The 22,260-nt window shown below is 32.9% G+C and overlaps 2 protein-coding genes across 2 annotated transcripts in view; one reads left to right on the forward strand and one right to left on the reverse strand.

Moving 5' to 3' along the window:
• Positions 1 to 555, reverse strand: part of Lmpt (Limpet) — a 335,549-nt gene extending 334,994 nt beyond the window's left edge. Inside the window, exon 1 of the mRNA XM_065502735.1 lies at positions 135 to 555. The gene's annotated coding sequence lies outside the window, so the exon portion shown is untranslated. The remainder of the gene's footprint in view (positions 1 to 134) is intronic.
• Positions 556 to 17,605: 17,050 nt separating this feature from the next.
• Positions 17,606 to 22,260, forward strand: part of Rh4 (Rhodopsin 4) — a 28,616-nt gene continuing 23,961 nt past the window's right edge. The window contains exon 1 of the mRNA XM_065502901.1: positions 17,606 to 17,758. Within this exon, the coding sequence (XP_065358973.1) occupies positions 17,688 to 17,758 (71 nt within the window). The 5' untranslated portion in view covers positions 17,606 to 17,687. The remainder of the gene's footprint in view (positions 17,759 to 22,260) is intronic.

Below are 22,260 nucleotides of genomic sequence, written 5' to 3' on the forward strand. Positions count from 1 at the left end.
TTGCGGTATATGTGAGTAAGTTTGTATAAATGATTTAAGAGGGATACAAATTCCCATAAATCTTAAGGCCATTTTAGAACAAAATTTATTAAATAAAATTAAGACACAAAATAAATAATAAAAAAAACACTTACACTTTAAAAGAAAATAACTGGGCTGGTTATTATAATGCTGCAGCTTCTTTTTTGTTGTTTTTTGTCGTTGCTTTGAAAAAACCTTTCAAATGATATAGAATTGCAAAATGAAATTAAAACTTTTTGGGTTTTTATTATATTTTTGTTGTTTTGTTTTCAAAAAAAAAAACGTTAATAGGCACTAAAAACAGGTTATTTGAATTTGCTGCTGTTGTTGCTGTAATAATTTTTATTTTTTTTATCTTGTTTTCCTAGATTTTTTTTCAGCTTTAACTTGTATTCCTTTTTTATACTTCTTCTTCTTTTAATGGTAACACTTTCAATTATCACTCTAGAAAACAACAATTAAAGCTTTCTTTATAATTTCTATGATTATTTATTTTCACTAAACAATTAAACACAAATAACAAACAAAAAAACACAACCAAAGAAAGAACAAACACACAACACAAAAAGAAACAAAAAAAATCACTTTCGTATGCACTTCAAAGCAAAAACAAAAATATGTATGAATAAATTGTTATAATTCTTAACAAACAAACAAAAATAAACACACTCACGCCTAAATATCAATTGTACAAAAAGGAAATAATAAATATCCAAAAGAATCGCGCTTTTATTTTGATGTTTTTATGCGTATTTTTTAATTATTTCTTTTAATAAATACAATGCGGTGTTTTAACTAAATAAAATATAGCAGAGCACTAGTTAAGCGTTAGTTTGCCGGTCGGTCGTATTGCTTCCGTATGACTGAAGTCGACTTTGCAATGAAAGAAACACAGAATCGTAAAATCAAACACAAACCCAAACAAGCAAACACACATTTAAACGAACTTAAAAAAACACATCGTAATCGTCATCATCACCAACAACAAAATGTACTCACTCGTTCATACAAACACCAAACTCTTCGTTATTGTTGTTATTATTGTCGTTGTCGTCGTCAGTGTCGGCAACAGCAACATCAGCAGCAGAACCAACATCAACAAACTTTTAAGGCCTTCATGTTGTTGGCCATATTCAATAGTTATTTATTCGTATTGTTGTTGTTGTTCTTATTTTGTTGTATTCGTCGTCATTTACACTCCCTATATAGAAACCGGTGTTTTTTTGTTTGTTTGTTTTTGTTGTTTCTTTTCAATTATGCTTTGAACAGAACCCATTTTAAACGTAATAATGACCAATGTGTAAATACAATTTTTGGTTTTAGCCATATTAGTAAGAGACTACAATAAGTTTAAAGAGTTTTTAAGGTTTAATTATGGTGAAGTCGTTTAGTTTGATGCGCTACGATATTTGGTAAGATTTATATAAAAAGAGTGGACAAATTGAGGTTATGAAGTAAATTGGCTGTTAAAGGATGAAATGTCAAGAATAGAGATGTCATGCTTTGAGATTTATTTATTAAAAACTTGGGAAATTTTAACTATGGAACGATTTGGACACATGGAAAGTTAGAGAATTGGCGTTTTGAAGAACTGAATAAAATAAATAAAATAGAAGCGATTCCATTCCATTTTCTTCAATTGGACCATTAGCAAAAACTTCATTCGCTTCAGTGTTATGATTTAAAGTCTCCCAGTTATATATTGGCGTAATTATCGTGGTGATATCCTTCTACAAATGTTCTTGTGCAGTCGGGTAATCAGTTTGCATACCAAATACTAGTTTTCGGATCTTCTAATACCGAGTAGATCATGTTGTCTCAGTCTGTATTGAGTCCTAACATCTATTATTTAATGTAAACATTCAGCCGATTGATTTCCAGTGCCTCGGTAGATGTCGAATTTTGAACACCTGTAATTCTCGGAGCCATAACTCTTATCAAGCATTCCGCGAATTATAAATAATTCGTAGTTTTTATTACCTAACTCTTCTTTTTATTTCTAACTCTTTCTAAGTCAGAAAGTACACCTAGAAACTTAGCTTCCTTTGAAAGATTTATAAATTTTTCTCCAAGTTTATGGACCCTGAAGTTGAGTATTATTCTTCTTGTGAATAGAAGAATCCACTGAATTATACTTAGACAAGCATTACTGGAGATCACTGATAACCAAAAATAAAGGAGATCCATAAAAAAGGAAATACATAATTCTAGCTTTCCAATCTTTTTGGATAAACGAATAAATTTTATTAAATACAGTGGGATATATTGGAAATGTTTTATTTTGGTCTTGAATTATAGTAAAATTAGTATAGTTTAATGTGTAGAATTGGATTCAGACAAAAAAACTCAAAAAATGGAATATTTGCGGTATATTATAGACTTCCTCAATTGATGCTCAACTTGGTCTACGATTGCTCTACTAAATATAGCATCGATTCACATCCAAATTTGCATCTAAATCTAGTTTGAATTGTCTAGTAAATTTAGTCAAGACGGCAATTATTTGTACTCTCAATAGATCCGAATTACGCTTAATTTGTCTTCTAATAACAGCCATGATAGAAGTTTGATTTGGTCTTTAAATATAGACACTATTTATTTTCCATTTGGCATCTTAATAGATCCAGTGAGTCTATTAAGAGGCATGATTAAAGTGAAATTGGGTCTTTAAATAGAATTTTTAAAACTTAATTGATCCACGTTGGTTAAGTGTGCCTATGAAGAGGCATGATTAATGTAAAATTGGGACTTTAAATAGTGCTGCGAGCTATACCAAGAGCTCCCATTCATACACTTATCGATTGATGCTAAACTTGGTCTTCGATAGCAGTTCAATTTATTCACCTAAATAAAGCATACTAAATAGAGTCAAGGTTATAGTTTGATTTGTTTAATTTGTAGTTTAAATAGATCCGTTGGATCCAATTTTTCCTCTATTGCAGTTCGACTTTACTCCATGCCCAAACTTTCATCTAAATAAATCCTACTAAATAGAGTCACTATTGATGTTTGATCTGCTTAATTTGACCTCTAAATAGATCCGTAGTTGCGCTTAATTTGTCTTTGATCCACGTGGCATGATTAAAGTAAAATTGGGATTTTAAATAATGCTGATATTAATTTTTAACTGGAGCTATACCTAGAACTCCCATTCATACACTTAATGAACCATTATTGCTACTCAATTATAAACGAAAATGAATTCATATTAATGCTCAAACCTGGTCTACGATTGCATTTCGATTTTTTCACAAAATAGAGCCATGATTCATGTCCACATTGGCATATAAATAAAGCATAATAAATAGAGTCACGATTGTAGTTTGATATACTTAATTTGTCATCTAATTAGATCCGCAGTTGTAGCTCAATTTTTCCTCTAAATAGATCCGCGATTGCAGCTCAATTTGTCTTCTAAATAGATCGATTTTGTAGATCAATTTCTACACTAAATAGAGCCACGATTGTAGTTCAATTTCTCTAATAAATGGAGCCTTGACCCATGTCCAAAATCGCATTTAAATAAAGCATACTTCGTCCTCCGAAGCTGCAACTTCGGATCTATTTAGAGTCTAAATAGATCCGAAGTTGCAGCCTAATTTGTCTTTAGATAGAAACACGATTGGGCACCAATATTTTCTCTACTTGAAATGATAGGAGCTGAATTTGTCTTACAAACGCCAAGGTGGCGTAATATCAGAAACTTTGTGGATTCTGTTTTAAATTAAATCCAGCCACTTGGTGTTGATAACAATTACAAATCCATCTATTTCAGCATGATTTTGCGATAGTATCATTATAATGCAACAATTCAAATGTAACGTTAAATCTGAATTATTGTAAATGACCACAAATTGTCTGTAGGGTATTTGAAATTATTACTCAACATAAAAGTTCTCTTAAAACGTATGAATGCACATTTTCTTTGGCATCTCTAAACAAACACAATTTTCTTTAGAGAGCAAACACAAAAAAGCCGGTAATAAAGAAAATGCCATGTAATTCAATTACAATTCCATGTACATTGTACAATAACAAATTTTGAATAACTGTTTTGCAGCATTTATTAAGAGAGCACTAAAAAGGGAGTATTATTTTACTCTTAACAAACATGCAACCAAACAATGAAATTGGTATTAAAAAAATATCCAAAACAAACAAACCATAATATACAATGTCACTATTTTTAATAATAGGTTGAAATTTAATGACAATTACAAAAGTGTCCATCACAAAAACCCATAATAATCCTGATGGCCGGCTTAAAAATAAGAAAAAATATTATTGATATCTCAAAGAAACCAAGAATTAAATTGCATTTGATTTCAACTCTTTTAGCTGCATCCATTCATGCGTATTCATTTCATGGTGAGCAGACTGAGTAGATTTTTGGAGAGGCTGGTGGCTGACTGGCTAAATTGATGGTTGGATGGCTAACTTTGTTGTTATCTTGTTACAATGGTTGGACTGACTGAATGGCTGACTGACTGGCTGGTTGACTGGCAATGCCGTTTCTGTTAAACAGGTAAGAATTTTAGTGTTGCTACCATCAATACCAACCATGAAAGTATTTATTTATACTTGTTGATGATATTGTGATGATCTCAATATTTATTGAATTCTATTCTTTTGTATTTGATTTTGGAATTGTTTTGAAACGTTGTGTCTGTCACCAACGAATAAAGTTAATGGATGCTGGCTTTTCAAACAAAGGGTGCAACAACTACAGCAACAGTGACAAACAATCTACTATTTCAAACTGTTATAAATGAATACAAATCATGGCTCATTTATAGCGAAATCGTTACAACTCAAAATTTGAAATTATTATATTTTAATGCTTTAATGCTTTTATTTTGCTAATAATACTTTAGCGGAGTTAGAGATTATTTGAAATTAATTTTATTTTGAGAATAATAAAATGACATTGAAAGTTATTTTACCAGAATTTTTAATTTTTGAGTTGTGACATTCTTGTTATACATGTAGTTGTACATGAGTGTTTGTTGGTTGGATAAAATGTTATTGTTGTTGGCTGTAGATGCGATTTGTGCCGCAAGAACCGGTTCAAAAGAATTCCACTATAAACCAATTTATTAAAAACGAAAGAACTTCATGTTGTATTGATGAGGTAGGGTCTGATCGACTTATTTACAACCTATAATTTTTTTTTTATTTTAACTTTTTATTTATTTATTTATTGAATCTGCCTATATCATTAGGCCTAACAATAAGTGATTAAATCTTATAACTAAAATTAAAACTAATTGCTCTCTAAAGATAGCATTGCTTGATGCATGGACCTCATCTTAGCTGGGTGGTAGATCTCCTCTACAAAGCATTGATCTGGTTTGGCTCTGTGCGAGAAGCCGAGCAAGCGGATTTGTGTGGGATTGCAGTTTCAGAATATATACATATATCGCGGACTTTCTTAAACTCATCCTTCACTAGTGGCACTTCCAAGTCCCTGTGGATGTTTTCATTTCTTATGTACCATGGTGCATCCGTCATGGTCCTAAGAATTTTCGACTGGGTCCTCTGTATAAGCTCAATACTGGAATTACTGGCCGTGAACCTATAATTTTAAGGTCTTTCTTACGAATGAAACAATTCAATGTAGCCAAGTGCCGAATCTTAGATCAGCCATAGTTTCTTAAATTTACTCATTACGATATTTTCAAATAGTAGTTGAAACAAACCAAACTAATTGTAATGATATTTCCCATTAAGTGAATATGCAAGTTTACCAAATTTATCACAAATATTTTAATCTCAAACCTAGACTTGTGCATGCATTTCACTAAGCTATAGAGACTCTTACTTTTAGGTAGAATCATTATGATCCATTTTATTAAGATTAGTGTTTGGCCTTTCTGAGAAGCCCAACGTTTTCTCACATCTTCAGAGTCAAGATGTGATTGAGCAATTTTTATAATTTAATTGAGGCTTTCCGATTCAAATGACTTTAACAAAGATGCCTCATCAAATATATTGTTCGTGATTAAAAAATTCAGATTAAGTAATTATTCCAAGTATATTTATATACATACAGTGGTTGACAAAACAATGGAAACTTTTCCAAATATTCCATATGTAGCACAAAATTTAAAATATTTTTTTAAAATAAAATTTTTTTTTTAATATTTTACTTGTATAGTTTTATTTATATAAATTAACTGAAAAACAAACAACATAATTAATTATATTCTGAAAAAAGGGAACAAAATTAAAAATATTCACTATTTCGCTACTGACAAAACAATGGAAACTTTTAAACTTCTGCAAGAAAGAAGTGTAAAACGAAAATAATATTTAAAAGAACGATGTTAAAAGCATCCTGTTTACAGTTATTTTATTTCTAAATTCTGGTAATTTTTCACAATTTCTTTTTCTAAGTTTTTCGCATTAAAGTTAAGATTTGTGAAGACTTAAAAAATAAAATAATTAACGATTTTAAAGCTGGTTTAAAACAAAATATTCAATAAATAAATCAGCAGTTTCAAAAATTATAAAGAAATTTCGTGAGACCGGTTCTGTAAAAACTCAACATTTAGGTGGAAGACCTCGTAAGACTACTCCTTGACAAGATAATTTAATAGCGAGAGAGTTCAAGAAATTCCCAAAAATAACTCCTCGAGAGGTTGTTAATAGCCTAAAATTAGAAATAAGTACCCGAACAGTTAGTCGCAGGGCAAATGAGGCTGGTCTTTGTTGCTATCGTCCTGCGAAAAAACCACTCATTTCTAAAAAGAACCGTTCTGCTCGTCTACAATTTTCCAGGGATCATTTAAACTGGTCGATACAGAAATGGAATACTGTCCTCTTTTCCAACGAATCCAAATACAATTTAAGAGGCAGTGATGGGAGAACATTTGTAAGACGACCAAAGGGAAAAAGATTAGAACCAAAGTACAAAAATAAGACTGTAAAGTTTGGCGGTGGCAATATTATGGTATGAGGATGTTTTTCAGGGCAAGGTATGGGCCCAATTCATATTATAACAGATACCATGACAGGTATTGGATACAGAACCATATTAAACGATGTTATGTATCCATACGCTGAGGAAAATATGCTCCTAGTTTGGAGATTCCAACACGACAACGACCCGAAACACACATCTAGGGTTGTAACCGAGTACATAGTTACAATCCAACGAGGTACGTGTTTTGAAGTAGCCGGCCCAATCGCCAGGTGTCAGATGTCAATCCCATATAAAATCTATGGGAAATTGTAGATCGTAAAATAAGGACCCAAAATTACACCAGGAAGTTAGATTTATCGGAGGCGGTTATAAGGGAATGTCAAAATATTTCAAAGGTTCAATGCATCGTTGATGTGTAGCAGTTATAAAAAATAAGGGATACCCAACAAAATATTGAGTTATTGCAAAGTTTAGACCATATTTGTTAAAATAATACCTAAGTTTCCATTGTTTTGTTAATGCCGTAATAAAGAAATCTTTTAATTTTGTTTTCTCATTTTCAGAATTTAATTAGTTATGTCCTTTGTTTTTTGTTAAATTAAGTTAATAAAAGTATACAAATAAAATACTACAAAAATGTTAAAATTTTTTAAAAAATAATTTCAGATTTTTGGCCACTTATGAAATATTTGGAAAATTTTCCATTGTTTGGGGGGGGGACGATTGAGAAAAGATGTATTATAACGAAGAATTATTTAATGTAGCTACGGTTTAAAAGAGATGATTCAGAACAGGGAAGGGCTTATTTGCGCACCTAGTATTCGTATTCAATCTTATGATCAACAGAACAGAAATGTTGCTGAAAGATCGATGTCCCAAATCACCAATTAATATTCCTAATGAAGATGTATTTCAGTCTTATTGTTGATAGAACAGAAAGGCTGGTGGAAGATCGACGCCCCGAGAACTATAACATGGTCTTCAATGATGGTAATTATCCTTCGTTCCTAGATCTTCAGTCTTATAGTTGATAGAACAAAAAGACTGCTAGAAGATCGACGCCCCAAGGACCATAAATTGGTCTTCAGTGATGGTAATCATTCTGCTTTCCTAGATCTTAAAATCACCAATTAATATTCCTAATGAAGATGTAATTATGACTTATTGTTGATAGAACAGAAAGGCAGGTTGAATATCCGTGCCCCAAGAACCTGTTATGCTATCAATCCACTCAGGACATCCTAATTCCCAAGTCCTCAATTTAAGCACCATCACAAATTCTTTCTCCCCTTCTGGAATGATCTATGTAAACTGAAAGGTTCCATGTTGAAAAGGAGATTCTCTCCATGTAGTACAATAGCGATCCAGAATCTAAGTAAAGTTTTCGGATAAAAATGTATCAGAATTGCCATTCTTCGTAAATCATTTTCAAGGCAAGTTCAGTTTATTGTTGTTGCATCAGTATAGCTTCCTTTTTCGCCAATTTAACTGCAACATAATTAGCCGTGTCCACTCACCAGTATATGCAAATGAGATCTATCACCATCCCATTCAAGAGTGCCGGCCATTCCTAGACTTGATGAAATAGACAAATCTATCAGGGATCTTATTGTAGCTTGACAGTATAAATATGAATAACACTGAACATTGAGTGATACCTAAGCCTGTTTGAAGATATCTCAGCCAGTCCTTGTTAAAGTCGTCGAAGAACATCATAATCTCCAAGTCCTCTAGGTAGCATTGAGAACTTTTTTTCTCTTTAAGGAACCGCCTGTGTTGAGAAGGAGATACACAGGAAAGTTTCTTAATATGACATAAACAGGATCGACCTTCGAAGATCTCTGATGCCATCGAAAGTTATTCTCTGGGAAAAAAACATTTAATAAACCCCAGTGAGACTAAAGTTTCATTATGAAAAATATCGGTCTAGTTTGATACTTTTGTCAATGATTCTTTCCAGTTTGATTGATTTAAAATATTTGGTTTTCACCATACATTTGTGGACATTACACTTAACCAAGTCTTTGTTATTTTATAGATCGTTATATCGGAGACCTATAGGTGTCAAAATATGGATAGGGAGACAGATTTTTGGTTGTATATTCCACGTCCACTCATTGTTCCTTTAAATACCATATCCACTGGCAGTCCACTCACCATTCGACTTATAGATTTATCCGGCAGGACATTTTGAGAAGAGCTTGCGCAATCGTCTAGTCTCGAAGGAATTTTGATACTGATTTGCGTTTTTTTTTACTTAATGATTGTTTCCAAAAGAATTAAGATAGAGAACCGGTATAAAATCTTTGGTATAAAAAGCTTTTGTTTCTTTGGGGATAAATATCATCTTATATTTGGAGATAGAACCATAAGACTTGTTTCGGGGTCTAATCACGTCCCTTTAAATGTGGACCACCATATTTACTGGTAGTCAACTCACTAACCAATTTCTTTTCTTCCGATTTCATTCTTAAATTAAAATGAGTACTTACTTATGTAGTGTCTACACCATTTTTCATTGAAATTGAGAAAATTCCAAATGAAATTGAGAATTTGCATTTGAAATTGAGAAAATTCCAAATGAAATTAAGAAATTCAATTTTAAATTGAGAAAATTCCAAATGAAATTAAGAAATTCAATTTTAAATTGAGAAAATTCCAAATGAAATTGAGAAATTCAAGTTGAAATTTAGAAAATTCCAAATGAAATTGAGAAATTCAAGTTGAAATTTACAAATGAAATTGGGAAATTTCCAATTCAAATTGAGAAAATTCTAAATGAAATTGGGAAAATTTTAAATAAAATTGAGAAACATTATATAAATTATATTAAATTAAAAAAAAACAAAATTAATGATTATATCAGATGTGGAAAGATGTGGTGGTCTGGATAGAGAGACTAATTTAAATTTTTTGTCGTAGAATACATGGTTGGTCTCGTATTGGATCGAACAGTTCTTTCGATACCTACTTCCCGTGGCCCCGACATCCACCTGATAGGTGCAATTGGTACTGTAGGCATTATTCAAATGGTTAGTCGCAGAGGTTCGTTCACTGCCGAAAGCGAAAACGAATGGGTGAAAAGAGTTGATAGCAGGAGTTGGGTAATCAGTTATCTGAACTCGTTCTGGTATGTGACAATGCCCCTTGTCACAGTCGTTTGCGTGAAATTTTCGACAACTCTCCAGCAACACTTTTACGATTGAGTCCCTATTCATCAATGCTTAACCCTATTGAAATAATTTGGTCCAAAATCAAAAGTATTGTGAAGTCAAAGATGAATATACCAACCGTAAATCCTCCTAATGTAGGAGAGCAGAGGATTTTATATCTTCAAGAATTAATTTACGATTCCAAGTCCTGTATAACTACTTGAGATTGCAGTAGAGCTATACAACATACAACATCATTCCACCAAAGCGCTTTGGAATTGCAAGATATGCCTGTTGGTCAATAAGACTGTGTACATATGTTTTTTGTTTAATGTATATTATTTATGTAGAGTAAAATAAAATTTTCTCAATTTCAATTAGAATTTTCCCAATTTCATTTGGAATTTTCTCAATTTCAAATGGAATTTCTCAATTTCATTTGGAATTTTTTCAATTTAAAATGGAAATTCTCAATTTCATTTGGAATTTTTTCAATTTAAAATGGAAATTCTCAATTTCATTTGGAATTTTCTCAATTTAAAGTTGAAATTCTCAATTTCAATTGGAATTTTCTCAATATCATGTACACTCAGTTCTCGTTTTATGGGATAGATGCTAACTTCATATAAAAACTAATGATTCGTTCCAAAATTCTGAAAAACCGCATAAATTCAAATTTTCATTAAAAAGCCAAAGCAAAATCGCATAAAAAAATCAACAAAAATATATTTATTTCATAAAACGAGATATGAGAGTATAATGTTCTCAATTTCAATGAAAAATGGTGTAGTACTAATCCCTTTGTCTCATTGAACAGTTTTGACATTTCTTTCGGTAGTTCGTTATCTCTAAGGATAAGGAAGCATGTTGCAATATCTGTTAAAAAGTATTTAGAATGAAGTGGTTGGGAAGTTTTTCCTCACCCCGTCCGACTACTATTTGTTTCGATCGATGCACAACGCTCTCTCTGGGATGCGCTTCACTTTGTAACAGAGTATCCGATATTGGCTTGATTAGATCTTGGCCTCAAAAGATGAGCAGATCTTTTGGCTCCGAATCTTGCCAGAAAGATGGGAAAAAAATCCAGCATTTTTATGTCATACACTCAATATAATCCATAATACCCTCTCTGCCCACCACTGATTTAAAGTATTCTCTAGATTGTTGCATAAATAATACTCGTATTTCACAAACCATGAATTCTAATAAAACTTCTAAATGTTTGCACATACTATTTTAATAATTTACTAAAGTCCATTCACCATTTGAAACATTAAACAAACTCAAAACTTTAATTTGGTACAATTTAACTGAACACGAATCTGTTCCACATGCGATAATGATTCTTTTGTATAGCAAACAGTTGGGTACGGACAATGAATGGATGGCGAGTAATGCGAATGGCACGAATTTCTATGAGTAATAAACATGAGTGCAACAATGATAGTCAACAGGTTATCAAGAATGAACACTACAAGTGCATACTGACTGACTGAGTACCAAAATTCAAAAGTAAAGCAAATAGATGTAGTATGTATTCCATATGTATGTTTGATTGTACTATGTAGAATATGTCTGCATACCTTTGAAAGTGTAGATATACCGTAATTAAAGGTAAATAAAAAGAATTCAGTCATAGTGACTGAATGAAATTAATATGGAGACGACTATAAATCACTCTATTCTGATAAGGTACAATACATTTTTGAAAACGAACTTGAAAACTTATTTCAAAGACTAAAAGTTAAATTTATTGTAAAAATTCTATGGACTTTTTTGAAACTATGTATGTATAAGATCCGGAATTCTTTCACTGCGGAACAGTTGTGTCAATTGTTTGAAACGAACTACACCATTTCCAATTGTATTTCATAAATTTCCATTTGTATTTCAGAATTTTTAATTTATACTTAAAAAGTTTCCAATTGTAGTTCAGAATTTTCCAATTGTATTTCAGAAATTTCTATTTGTATTTCAGAAATTTTCATTGGTACTGCTATTAGAATTTTCTGAAATACAAATGGAAATTTCTGAAATACAATTCGAAATTTCTAAAATATAAATTGAAAATTCTGAAATATAATTGGAATATTCTGAAATTCAATTAAAATATTCTGAAATATAATTGGAAATTTCTAAAATACAATTAGAAATTTCTGAAATATATGTAAATTGAAAATTCTTAAATATAATTGAAATATTCTGAAATTCAATTAGAATATTCTGAAATATAATTGGAAATTTCTGAAATATAATTTGAAAATTCTGAAATATAAATGAAAAATTCTGAAATATAATTGGAAATTTGTGAAATTCAATTGAAATTTTCTGAAATACTATTGGAAATGGTGTAGTTCGGTCACATGTGAAAAGAGGGCATAGTTATCTCACCAATTATGACAATAAGTTGACAATTAGTCAATGAATTTTAAAGAAATCTGTTCAGTATTATAATATCCAAAATAGAGTAGCTATCACATGTCACAAAGTGCCCAAAAAGGTCACGATTTACTCCCTCATCGCCATGTTAAATTGTTATGTTATGTGTTAGTTTTCTTCCAATGAGGGTTAAGATATAACTATTCAAAGCTTTGACCCCTATTATATCAGTTTTTTGTTAAAATTAGAATCAATTCTTAAATTTATTATAAGTACGGTATTACCATTGAAATATCTTTCAATTCAGAAATTGCATTTATCAGAACTGGCAAATTATTCACTTTGAATAATCTGTTTCTCTATTTTAATACCCTTCACCTTCGTGAGAAGGGTACATATAAGTTTGTCATTCCGTTTGTAATTTCCACAATATAATTTCACGACCCTGTAAAGTATATATATTCTGGTTTCTTATAGATAGCGGAGTCGATTAAGCCATGTCCGTCTGTCTGTATGTTGAAATCAATTTTCTGAATACCCCAAATATCTTTGGGATCCAAATCTTCAATAATTCTGTCAGACATGCTTTCGAGAAGTTTCCTATTTAAAATCAGCAAAATCGGTCCGCAAATAGCTGAGATATGAGGAAAAAACCAGGACAACCTCGATTTTTTACCTATATCTGTATTACTAACCCCCATTTTCTCAATCTCTGGTTATTTTTTATCATGACGATAAACTGACAGTTCTCATACAAAAAAAATGTTAATTGGAGGTTTATCGTTACGAAAAACGATAACCAGATATTGAGAAAATGGGGGTAAGTCATTAATATAGAGAATATGGATATCTAATGATAGATATTTCAAAGACCTTTGTAACGACGTATATAAGACCATAGTAAAAAAAATTAAAATCAAAAAATTTTTTTCAAAAATTTAAAATAACAATTCGAAAAATGTTTTTTTCCAAAAAATTAAAAAAAAAACTTTGGAAAAACAAATTAATTTTGTTTACCTTAAAAATATTTAAAATTTGTATTTTGAAGTATAATTTGGTGAAGAGTATATAAGATTCGGCACAACCGAATATAGCTCTCTTACTTGTTAAAAGTCACGTGTTTAATTTGTATCAAGACAAATCCAAAACTGAAAACACGTTCAACATTAATGTAGCGAAATTAAATCTGAATAAGCATATTGTAGGCATTTCAATACTAAAAGAACGAAACGGTTTAGTATTTAGACTTGACTTTTATTTTGTTAATCTGATTAAGATATAAATTTAAATTCTTAAAGCAGAGACGTAAAAGTATGGGGGGTTTTTGTGAATACAAAAGAAAAATTCCTCAATGAATTTGAGCCTGAAGGATTTAGATTTTGAAACTCGTTTAAAAGACGAACTAACTAGATTTTAATAGATTTATTAAACGCAAAAATATGTAATGTTCTAACCCCTAATAAGTTAAAGATAAAAGTTTCCTAAAATTAAAAGTCACTCTTCTACTAAAATGTGTATATTTATACTAGCGAAATAACTAGCGAATGATGTTACAGTAGATGGCAATGACTTTCTAAGACTAGTATAGAAATAACTAATTTTATTTTAATACGCTCCTGTTTAACAGAAACTAGCTCAAGAACATTTCTCCCAAAACAAACTAAATCAAACCATAGAATTGTTAAAAATAAATAGCAAAATATCTAAAATCAAAGTACAAGTACAAGTATTTTCGCTAATCCTCTACACAGCACTATAGGAAATTGCATCTATTTTTGTGGCCATAATTAATTACATTGATTTAATACACTAATTCTCGAAAATAACAGAAAACATTTTCATACCCTCACCATAAATGGCAAGCACAGGAGCGAAAAGTTCGGTTCGTTTGCTATTTAAATTCGGGAAAATTGTTGAACAAATAGCTGAGATATAAACAAAAAAACACGATTTGCGACCTATTTTTCAAAATCGTATTTATATTTTTTCACTAATAAAATTTTTTAAGAAAAAACAAGTAAGAGAGCTGTATTCGGCTATGCCGAATCTTAATTACCCTTCACCAAATTATAATTCAAAATAAAAATATTTTTAGGTAAACAAAATTTATTTTTTTCCAGTTTTTTAATTTTTTTGGAACAAACATTTTTTCGAATTGTTTTTTTAATTTTTTAAATTTTAAAAATTTTTTTTTAATATTTAGCGAAAAAAAACTTCTGGTGAAAAAAAAATTCGGATTAAAAATATTTTTTCCGATTTTGACCCATTGTAGGTCCAACTTACTACGGTCTTATATACGTCGTTGCAAAGGTCTTTGAAATATCTGTGATTAGATATCCATATTGTCTATATTAATGACTTAGTAATCCAGATATAGGTCAAAAATCGAGGTTGTCCTGGTTTTTTCCTTATATCCTTATATTGCGGACCGATTTTCTCGGAGATATTGATGTATGAATCGCGTATGTAAGTTATTTGGGGGCTTCGGAAAGTTGATTTCAACAGACAGACAGATAGACGGAAATGACTTAATCGGCTCCGCTATCTATAAGGATCCTGAATATATATACATACTTACAAACGGAATGACAAACTTATATATCGTCCCCTCAATAAAACAATAGTGTATAAGCATATACACCATTATTTGTTTATTGCATAATACGAATCTATATAACTGATTCTATATGTGGTAAAAATTTGGTGAAATTCTACTTCCACAAAGTGGGTCAAAAGATCAATTCAAATATTACTTTTGCTCTAGATGTCTACTAACACAAAAATTTTAAACTCCATTATTTCAAAATGGCAAACAAATTATACACTATTGTTTTATTAAGGGGACGATATACCCTTCTCACGAAGGTAAAGGGTATAAAAATGTTTCGGAATCTTTTAAAATTTTTAGCTTTTATTTTGAAACATTTGTACAATAGAAATTTATTAAAAGAATTGGTCATTGTTAGCTATGACTTCTTCCCATCTTTCTGGTAACATATAAATTCCGAGCAAAAAGAACGAATCAAGCCAATATCGGATGCTATGTTCCAAAGTGAAGCATATCCCAGAGAGAGCGTTCTGCATCGATCGAAACAAATAGTATTCGGGCGGGCAAGGTCTGGACTATAATGCAAAAGATACTCTGTTCTGAAATGAATCGTATCCCAGAGAGGGCGTTCGCCATCGATCGAAACAAATAGTGGTCGTAAGGGGAACGGTCTGGACTATAACGCGGAAGTAAATACTTTTTAAAAGGTATTGCAACATGTAACCGAGAGTTGTCATGATGGAATATTACGGTTTCATGTCTAGCCGCATATTCTGTGAGTTTTTCGGCAAAAGCTCTCTTCAAACCAATCAACTGCATTCGGTACAGGTTCCCTCTGATGGTCTGGCCAAATTTCAGAAGCTCAGCAGGACCCCATTGCTCCCAACAAATACAGAGAATTACCTTATTGCGATGGATATTTGGCTTTGGTGTCCATTCGGTTGGTTGGTCGAGCTTCACATAAGATCTCTTACGCTTCAGGTTATCGTAAATGATCCATTTTTCATCAGAAGTAATGATTCGGTGCAAAAATGATTTTCTTTTATAGCGCTCTATTCAAGCATCATTTCGGATATTCAAAATCGCCTTCCAAGGACTCTTGGCTTCAAATCGCATGGTAAATTTCCCTGCTTTTGGATGAATTGCTGCTTGAGTAGCTCCCAAATGGTTTTGCAAACTACTGTTGTGTAATGCCTCCAATTCTTGGTCTTCAAACATTCATGGCTGTCCTGGGCATCATTTCGGACATGCAAAATCGACTTTCAAGGTCTTTTGGCATCAAATCGTATGGTAAATTTCCCTGCTTTTGAATGAATTGCTGCTTGAGTAACTCCCAATGATTTTGCAAGCTACTGTTGAGTAATACCTTCAATTCTTGGTTTTCCAACTTTCATGGTTGTCCTAGGCGATATTTGTCTTACGTGTCAAAATCACCACAAAATCGCACAAATAATCTCAAACACATTGAAACCGATGGAACACATTCACCATAAGCTTTGGTGAGCAATTGGTGTGCTTCAGCGGCACTTTTTCTTTCATTAAGCTCTTCCTATCTTAAAAATTTAAATAAGACATTGTTTATTCGTTTGAAAGTCCTATCGATGCCATTAATATAACATTGTGCATCCGAAATGTCCAATTTTCCATGACTCTGGCGCATAAAGCAGACTGAATTTGACCGATGACATGGATTATGTTGTCCTTGAGGTTTTCTTAAGACATGTGACTTAAGAAAACCTCACAAGAAAAAGTCTAACCAGGTCAAAACGCACGATCTAGGTGCCCAGTTAACATCACCTCCAAGTGAGATGACCCTTAAATCGCTCGTTGTGAATGTCCAATATGGAATGAGCTGTGTGACACTTAGCGCCGTCCTGTTGAAACCACATTTCGTAGCATCCAAATCAGGCCAAAAGAAGTTTATGATGATGGCCTGGCCAACGTCGATCTCAAAGAAATATGGACCGATAACGCCACCAGCCCAAAGAGTGACTTTTTCCGGATGCATTGGATGCTTTTGGATCTCATGTTTGTTAACGTTTCCTGTAGAAATGGGCTGTAGAAATCACCGTTAAAATGGGCAAATTTGCCAAAACAAATTGAATAATTGACAGCCAATTCTACAAATGTAGCTTCAACAATATGGCCGCTATCAACTGTCAAAGTTCGGAAGTCCTAATTCGAAGACCCTTTAGAAACTGTAAAGCAATATTATCGAAAAATGTTAATAGATTAATTTAATTTGTAATGTTTTTGTAATATTAAGCAGAAAAATATAAATTTTGCAAAAAATTTAATTTTGAATTTTAACCAAAGAAGGTGGTAAAATTTCCTATAGTGCACAGTAGAAAAATCCAGTATTAAACATTTGGTATCAGTGGTTAATCTAATTCTTTGACTACTAAGTAAGTAATGTACATAGTACATAATATGTACATAGAAATACATATGTTTGTGTGTACCTATTAATTTAACACGTTTTCATTAGAAATAATAAGAAATCTCATCACAAATTTCAAGTATAAAAACCTTTCACTTGGTAAACACAGAAATTTGTCGCAAATGACCGGTATTAGAAAGTGGACACTTAAATAATTACGCCAAACAAATACGAAAATTAAACGGTAGTGCATGTTTTTATTTTGCTGTTAGCGGTTAAATTATGGCAAATTTAACATACAGTCCGGCAAATCCTTATCGAAATGTCACGACTGTATTACGACCAGAGCCAAGGTGAGTAAAAATGTTTGTGATAGGGAAGTAATAGTGTTGCACGGTGTGAATTAACAAAAACGAACTATTTAAAGTGAAATAATTGTTAAAACTATTGCTACGATTGCCCTATTCAATGTGGTTTCAATCCTGGACAAAATTATAAAACTGGGTGTCTTCAGTATAAAGAGAAGAATTGATCCTGAAACTACATATAGGTAGTTTCAGGATCAATTACAGTATTTTCAAAAGAAAAGTTGATAGACTAATTGGTCGAAAACTCTTCGGCGTTTGTTTCGTTTTCGGAAGGAAGCCAACCCTTGTATCCTTGCAGCTATCTAGAATATAGATGGAATCTAATACAATAGAATAGAAATGGAATCTAATACAGTATTGACTTATACTAGCACTTACTTGTTCGTAATCTTTCAAAGGATATTCACAATTTCCGATTCATCATCAGACTCTGACCAGACGGCAAATTTGCAGAAATTATACAGAAATTTAAGGTCAAGTTGAATCTCTAGATACTCTTCGCTTGACAAAGTCCAAACACCATTGAAAGTTTTCAGCAATCATAATTAAAGATTGTTTTCGCATCCAAATGTTTTCAGAAGAGTCTGCTAAGTTTTCACCAAATCGCTTCCCTGTTGATTGTTTTGTGGGTCTTGTCCTCCTCTTGTAAGTCGCAGTTTATAGGCATACCAGTGTAGATTTCTCTAAGTTAGATATTATGTAGCTCATGTTGAGCTGATACTACTCAATTACCTTTAATGTGAAGATAATAGATTTTGGTCAATCATTTTACCCAGATAATAGTCCAGGAACAAGTGGCGGCATGGTGTAGTTGTTAAAGTGCTACCTACAAAACCACGCACCCCATGTTCGATCCCTGGCAGAGGACGAACAAATTTAAATAATGGTTTTCGAGGTTTTAAAATTAACCTCCCTCTAAACAATTCATCCAAGAAGCCCCCTGACCACTACTGCATCTGGAAAAGAGGATAACATCATGGAAAAGGTCAGGCAGCCCGCCACCCCCTGGGAGAAAAATAGGTAGGAATCAAAGATCAGCAAGCTTCCCCACCACTACACCAAATACACAGAGGGCGTTGTTTCTAGGCAACGACAGATGGCAGACCCATTATCCTAGACCAGCTACAACAGACCAAACATCTACTTAGCTTGAACAATAACCGATTAACGAAACTGACACAAGGCAATAATAACAATAGATTGGATCCTTATGGAGCAACATCATACATGTATCAGACGACCCGCTACAGCAGACCAATCATCTACTTAGCTGGAACAACAATCGTTTAAACTGATACAAAAAAATAACAATGGATCTAATGGCAACATCGTACATGGAAATGCACGATACTCCAATAACTAGGACAGTGCAATCTATATGGGAAATACGCGAAAAACAACTGCAACAATTCGTATAAGATGAAGATGCTTTGTGGAAGCCAAATGCCCCCAAGTGGGGTAATAGAGAACAAATAAAGTAGTCCAGGATCCATTTAAATGCTTTTTAAAGAAAATTTGATATACTAATTGGTCTAAAACCCTTCAGAATGAAGACAAGCCTCGTGTCCCTGCACCTAGTAAGAATATAAGATAACTTAAAACAGCATGAGTTAATCCTCAGTAGCCAATAAGCTCTGATATCCGACACAGTATTGAGTCCCGCTAGCAGAATAATATCAAATTCAGCCAATATCACTGATTCCGATTCATTATCAGAACATATGAGACTTTGATGAGACACCATATTTGCCTCGGGTGAATTTTTCAGAAATTGAAGGTCTTCGCTTTATGTGAAAACAACCACCATTGAGAGTTTTCACATTTCCTTATTAAAGTAGGGATTCACACCCAAAATGTTTCAAAATCTGCTTCCATGATGAGGCGATACATTCATTCGATTACCCTGCTATGAGTTCTTGGATACGGGGACATAGAAGGCAATAACCAAGCTGAACCTTTGTTAGAGGCGGCACTACCATAAATTTGCATTCCCGTTTTTAGGAATAAACAACTGATTTCATACAAATTTCATTTAAGTGGCAAACAAGAAATCTATCCCAATATGAATATTCAGAGGACACGATTTGCAATAAATCTAATTAGAATCCACATAAGAAACCTCAAAGCGTTCATTACTGTACTCTGGCCTCTAGGTATCCATGCTCAATGGTTGGGAATCTCTTACTACGACTTCTTTTGAAGTTGTAATGACGAGGAAGAAATTCTTCTTCTCTATCACTGTCCAGCATTTGGAAATCTGAGACGTAGAATTCATGGTCAAAAAATAGTTATTGACAAACAGGATGGCTAGAGAATGACGGCTTCTAAGAAACATAGGACAAATGGTGCGATGGACACAAGGTATCACAACGGAACCTACACTTGGATCCAAGTGAACTATGATTTAAGCCACTATCACTTAAACCTAACATTCCATAATGAGGGGTTTGCGGATCTTATCCTTACTTGTAAGACACAGTTTATAGACATTACAAATCTAGATCTTTTTTGCTTGTCCTGTTCCATAAAATTTATTTCTTTTTGACTGGAGCGAGATGAATTCCCTAGTCAAGTTAAGGAACCTGATGATAATATCCACAATCAATTCCAAATCAAATGAATTCGAAAGCCGATATGGATAAAGCAGTTCTATATTTCTAACAAATGCTGTTCTACTTTAATCACCCCTATCGTGAAAACATGTGAAATTTATGTTTCCATGGAATATCTATTTCCCTCGAAGGGAAAATTGCTATCGTGATATTCCCATTAACTTTTCATTCACAATAGTTGATTTTGTTCGTAACAGCTGTTTATTGTTTACAAAATTCCATCAGTCGTAGGTCTGGGTAACAACTCGCGCGTCATTGTAATTATTTTTTAGGTGAAATCAGGTCCGTTTTAGTTTTTTTGCCTTCGACAATTTTGCGTCCCACTCTGGCACGTGTGTGATGTAAGGCTTCGTATAACGGTCCCTGTTTTACGTCGTTTGCACCAACCATGTGTCTCTTAATTTGATAAACCCTGGTGGAGACCATTAAAACTCTTCGTTACTGGTGGAGTAGCAATTAAAACTCATATCGTGAAGTCTTTTAAGCGTTCCAGCTTCCTATATGAAGATATAGGTCGACTAGGGACTTATTTAAATCGTGTGGGATACCCGGGTTTTTTCAGACTGTTTTTTTCATAGAGTGTGACCCAGCCAACTATATTTACGCTTCTTTATTTCACTTTCAACCTTTCTCTGGTTAGTCCTTAATAGCAAATTGTCGTTCGTAATTCTTTGAGGACACCATATTCTTAAAATACTGCGAAGACATCTATTGATGAATGTCTGCAATTTTTGAACTATTTCCCTTGTGAGGAACCATGTCAAATATTCTTAGTTCGTTGCAACGCTGATTGTGTTTGACTTCCACACTTAACACAACATTGCATAGCTGTCCTTACCTTTTTTCAGTCGGCTTTCTACGTCAAGTATTCAGCCTTATAATGTAAGGCGTAGTCGTTTTACGACAACGGCATTTTCGTACTAGATTAAAGAAATTATTCAACCAGTACGAAACTGTCGTTGTCGTAAAACGCCTACGCCTTACATGATAAGCCTGATTGTACTACTTATATATAATGGTGCCTAGATATTAACTGCAAACTGAGATGTGTTTACGGCATTAATTCTCATTTGGGTTCCCCGATAGACTAGACGATAGTGTGCTGGACTATCAATCCAAGGATTGCGGGTTCGATTCCTGCCGGAGAATCTGAGTGTTTCTGCAGACAAGCGCAACGATTCGCAGTATGTGTTTGTTTAAAAAAAAATCATTTTAGTCCTACTTTAATTGATTCATCAGTAACGGAAGTTATGAGGGGTTGCATATCTAAATTTTTATTGGATAGAAGGACTACGTCGTCTGCATACTCTAGATGTGCTAATATATTGTACATTCCCTAATTGAGTCATTCAGACACTGTTTTCAACGGCATCAAATATAACATCCATCACATTTATAAATAGCAGTGGTGACAGAGCACACCCTTGCCTTACCACTCTTCGTTATAAAGCTATCACTTAACACACCCTCATGCAAAACCCTGCAAGTAGATCCTTCGTAGCTATTCCAACTTATAATCTGTGTTAAAAGCAATCTATCAAGATTGCTGGCAGTATTAACGGGGCATTGGGTGCTAGGGCTCCCCTTCAACGACCACTGTAACAGCTGCAAGGACATGAAAAAATAGTAAACGGGTAAAAGGACATGAAAAAATAGTTGTAAAGAGACACAAATGTTTGGATACCTTGGAGAGGTATCTGGGTCTATATTTAATGACCTATTGAGATATCCTACAGCTATCGGCTAGATCTAATGTGGCAGGTATTAACCTTTCACATTAGCACTTATTACGATGCAAATTACGCTACATTGTACGATTGCACTTCGAATCTGTTGTAAAATTTTTCAGATTCTAAATGGCGGATCCAATATGGC

The sequence above is a fragment of the Calliphora vicina genome, chromosome 3, assembly GCF_958450345.1.
Source record: "Calliphora vicina chromosome 3, idCalVici1.1, whole genome shotgun sequence".
In the NCBI taxonomy this organism is placed as follows: Eukaryota; Metazoa; Arthropoda; class Insecta; order Diptera; family Calliphoridae; genus Calliphora; species Calliphora vicina.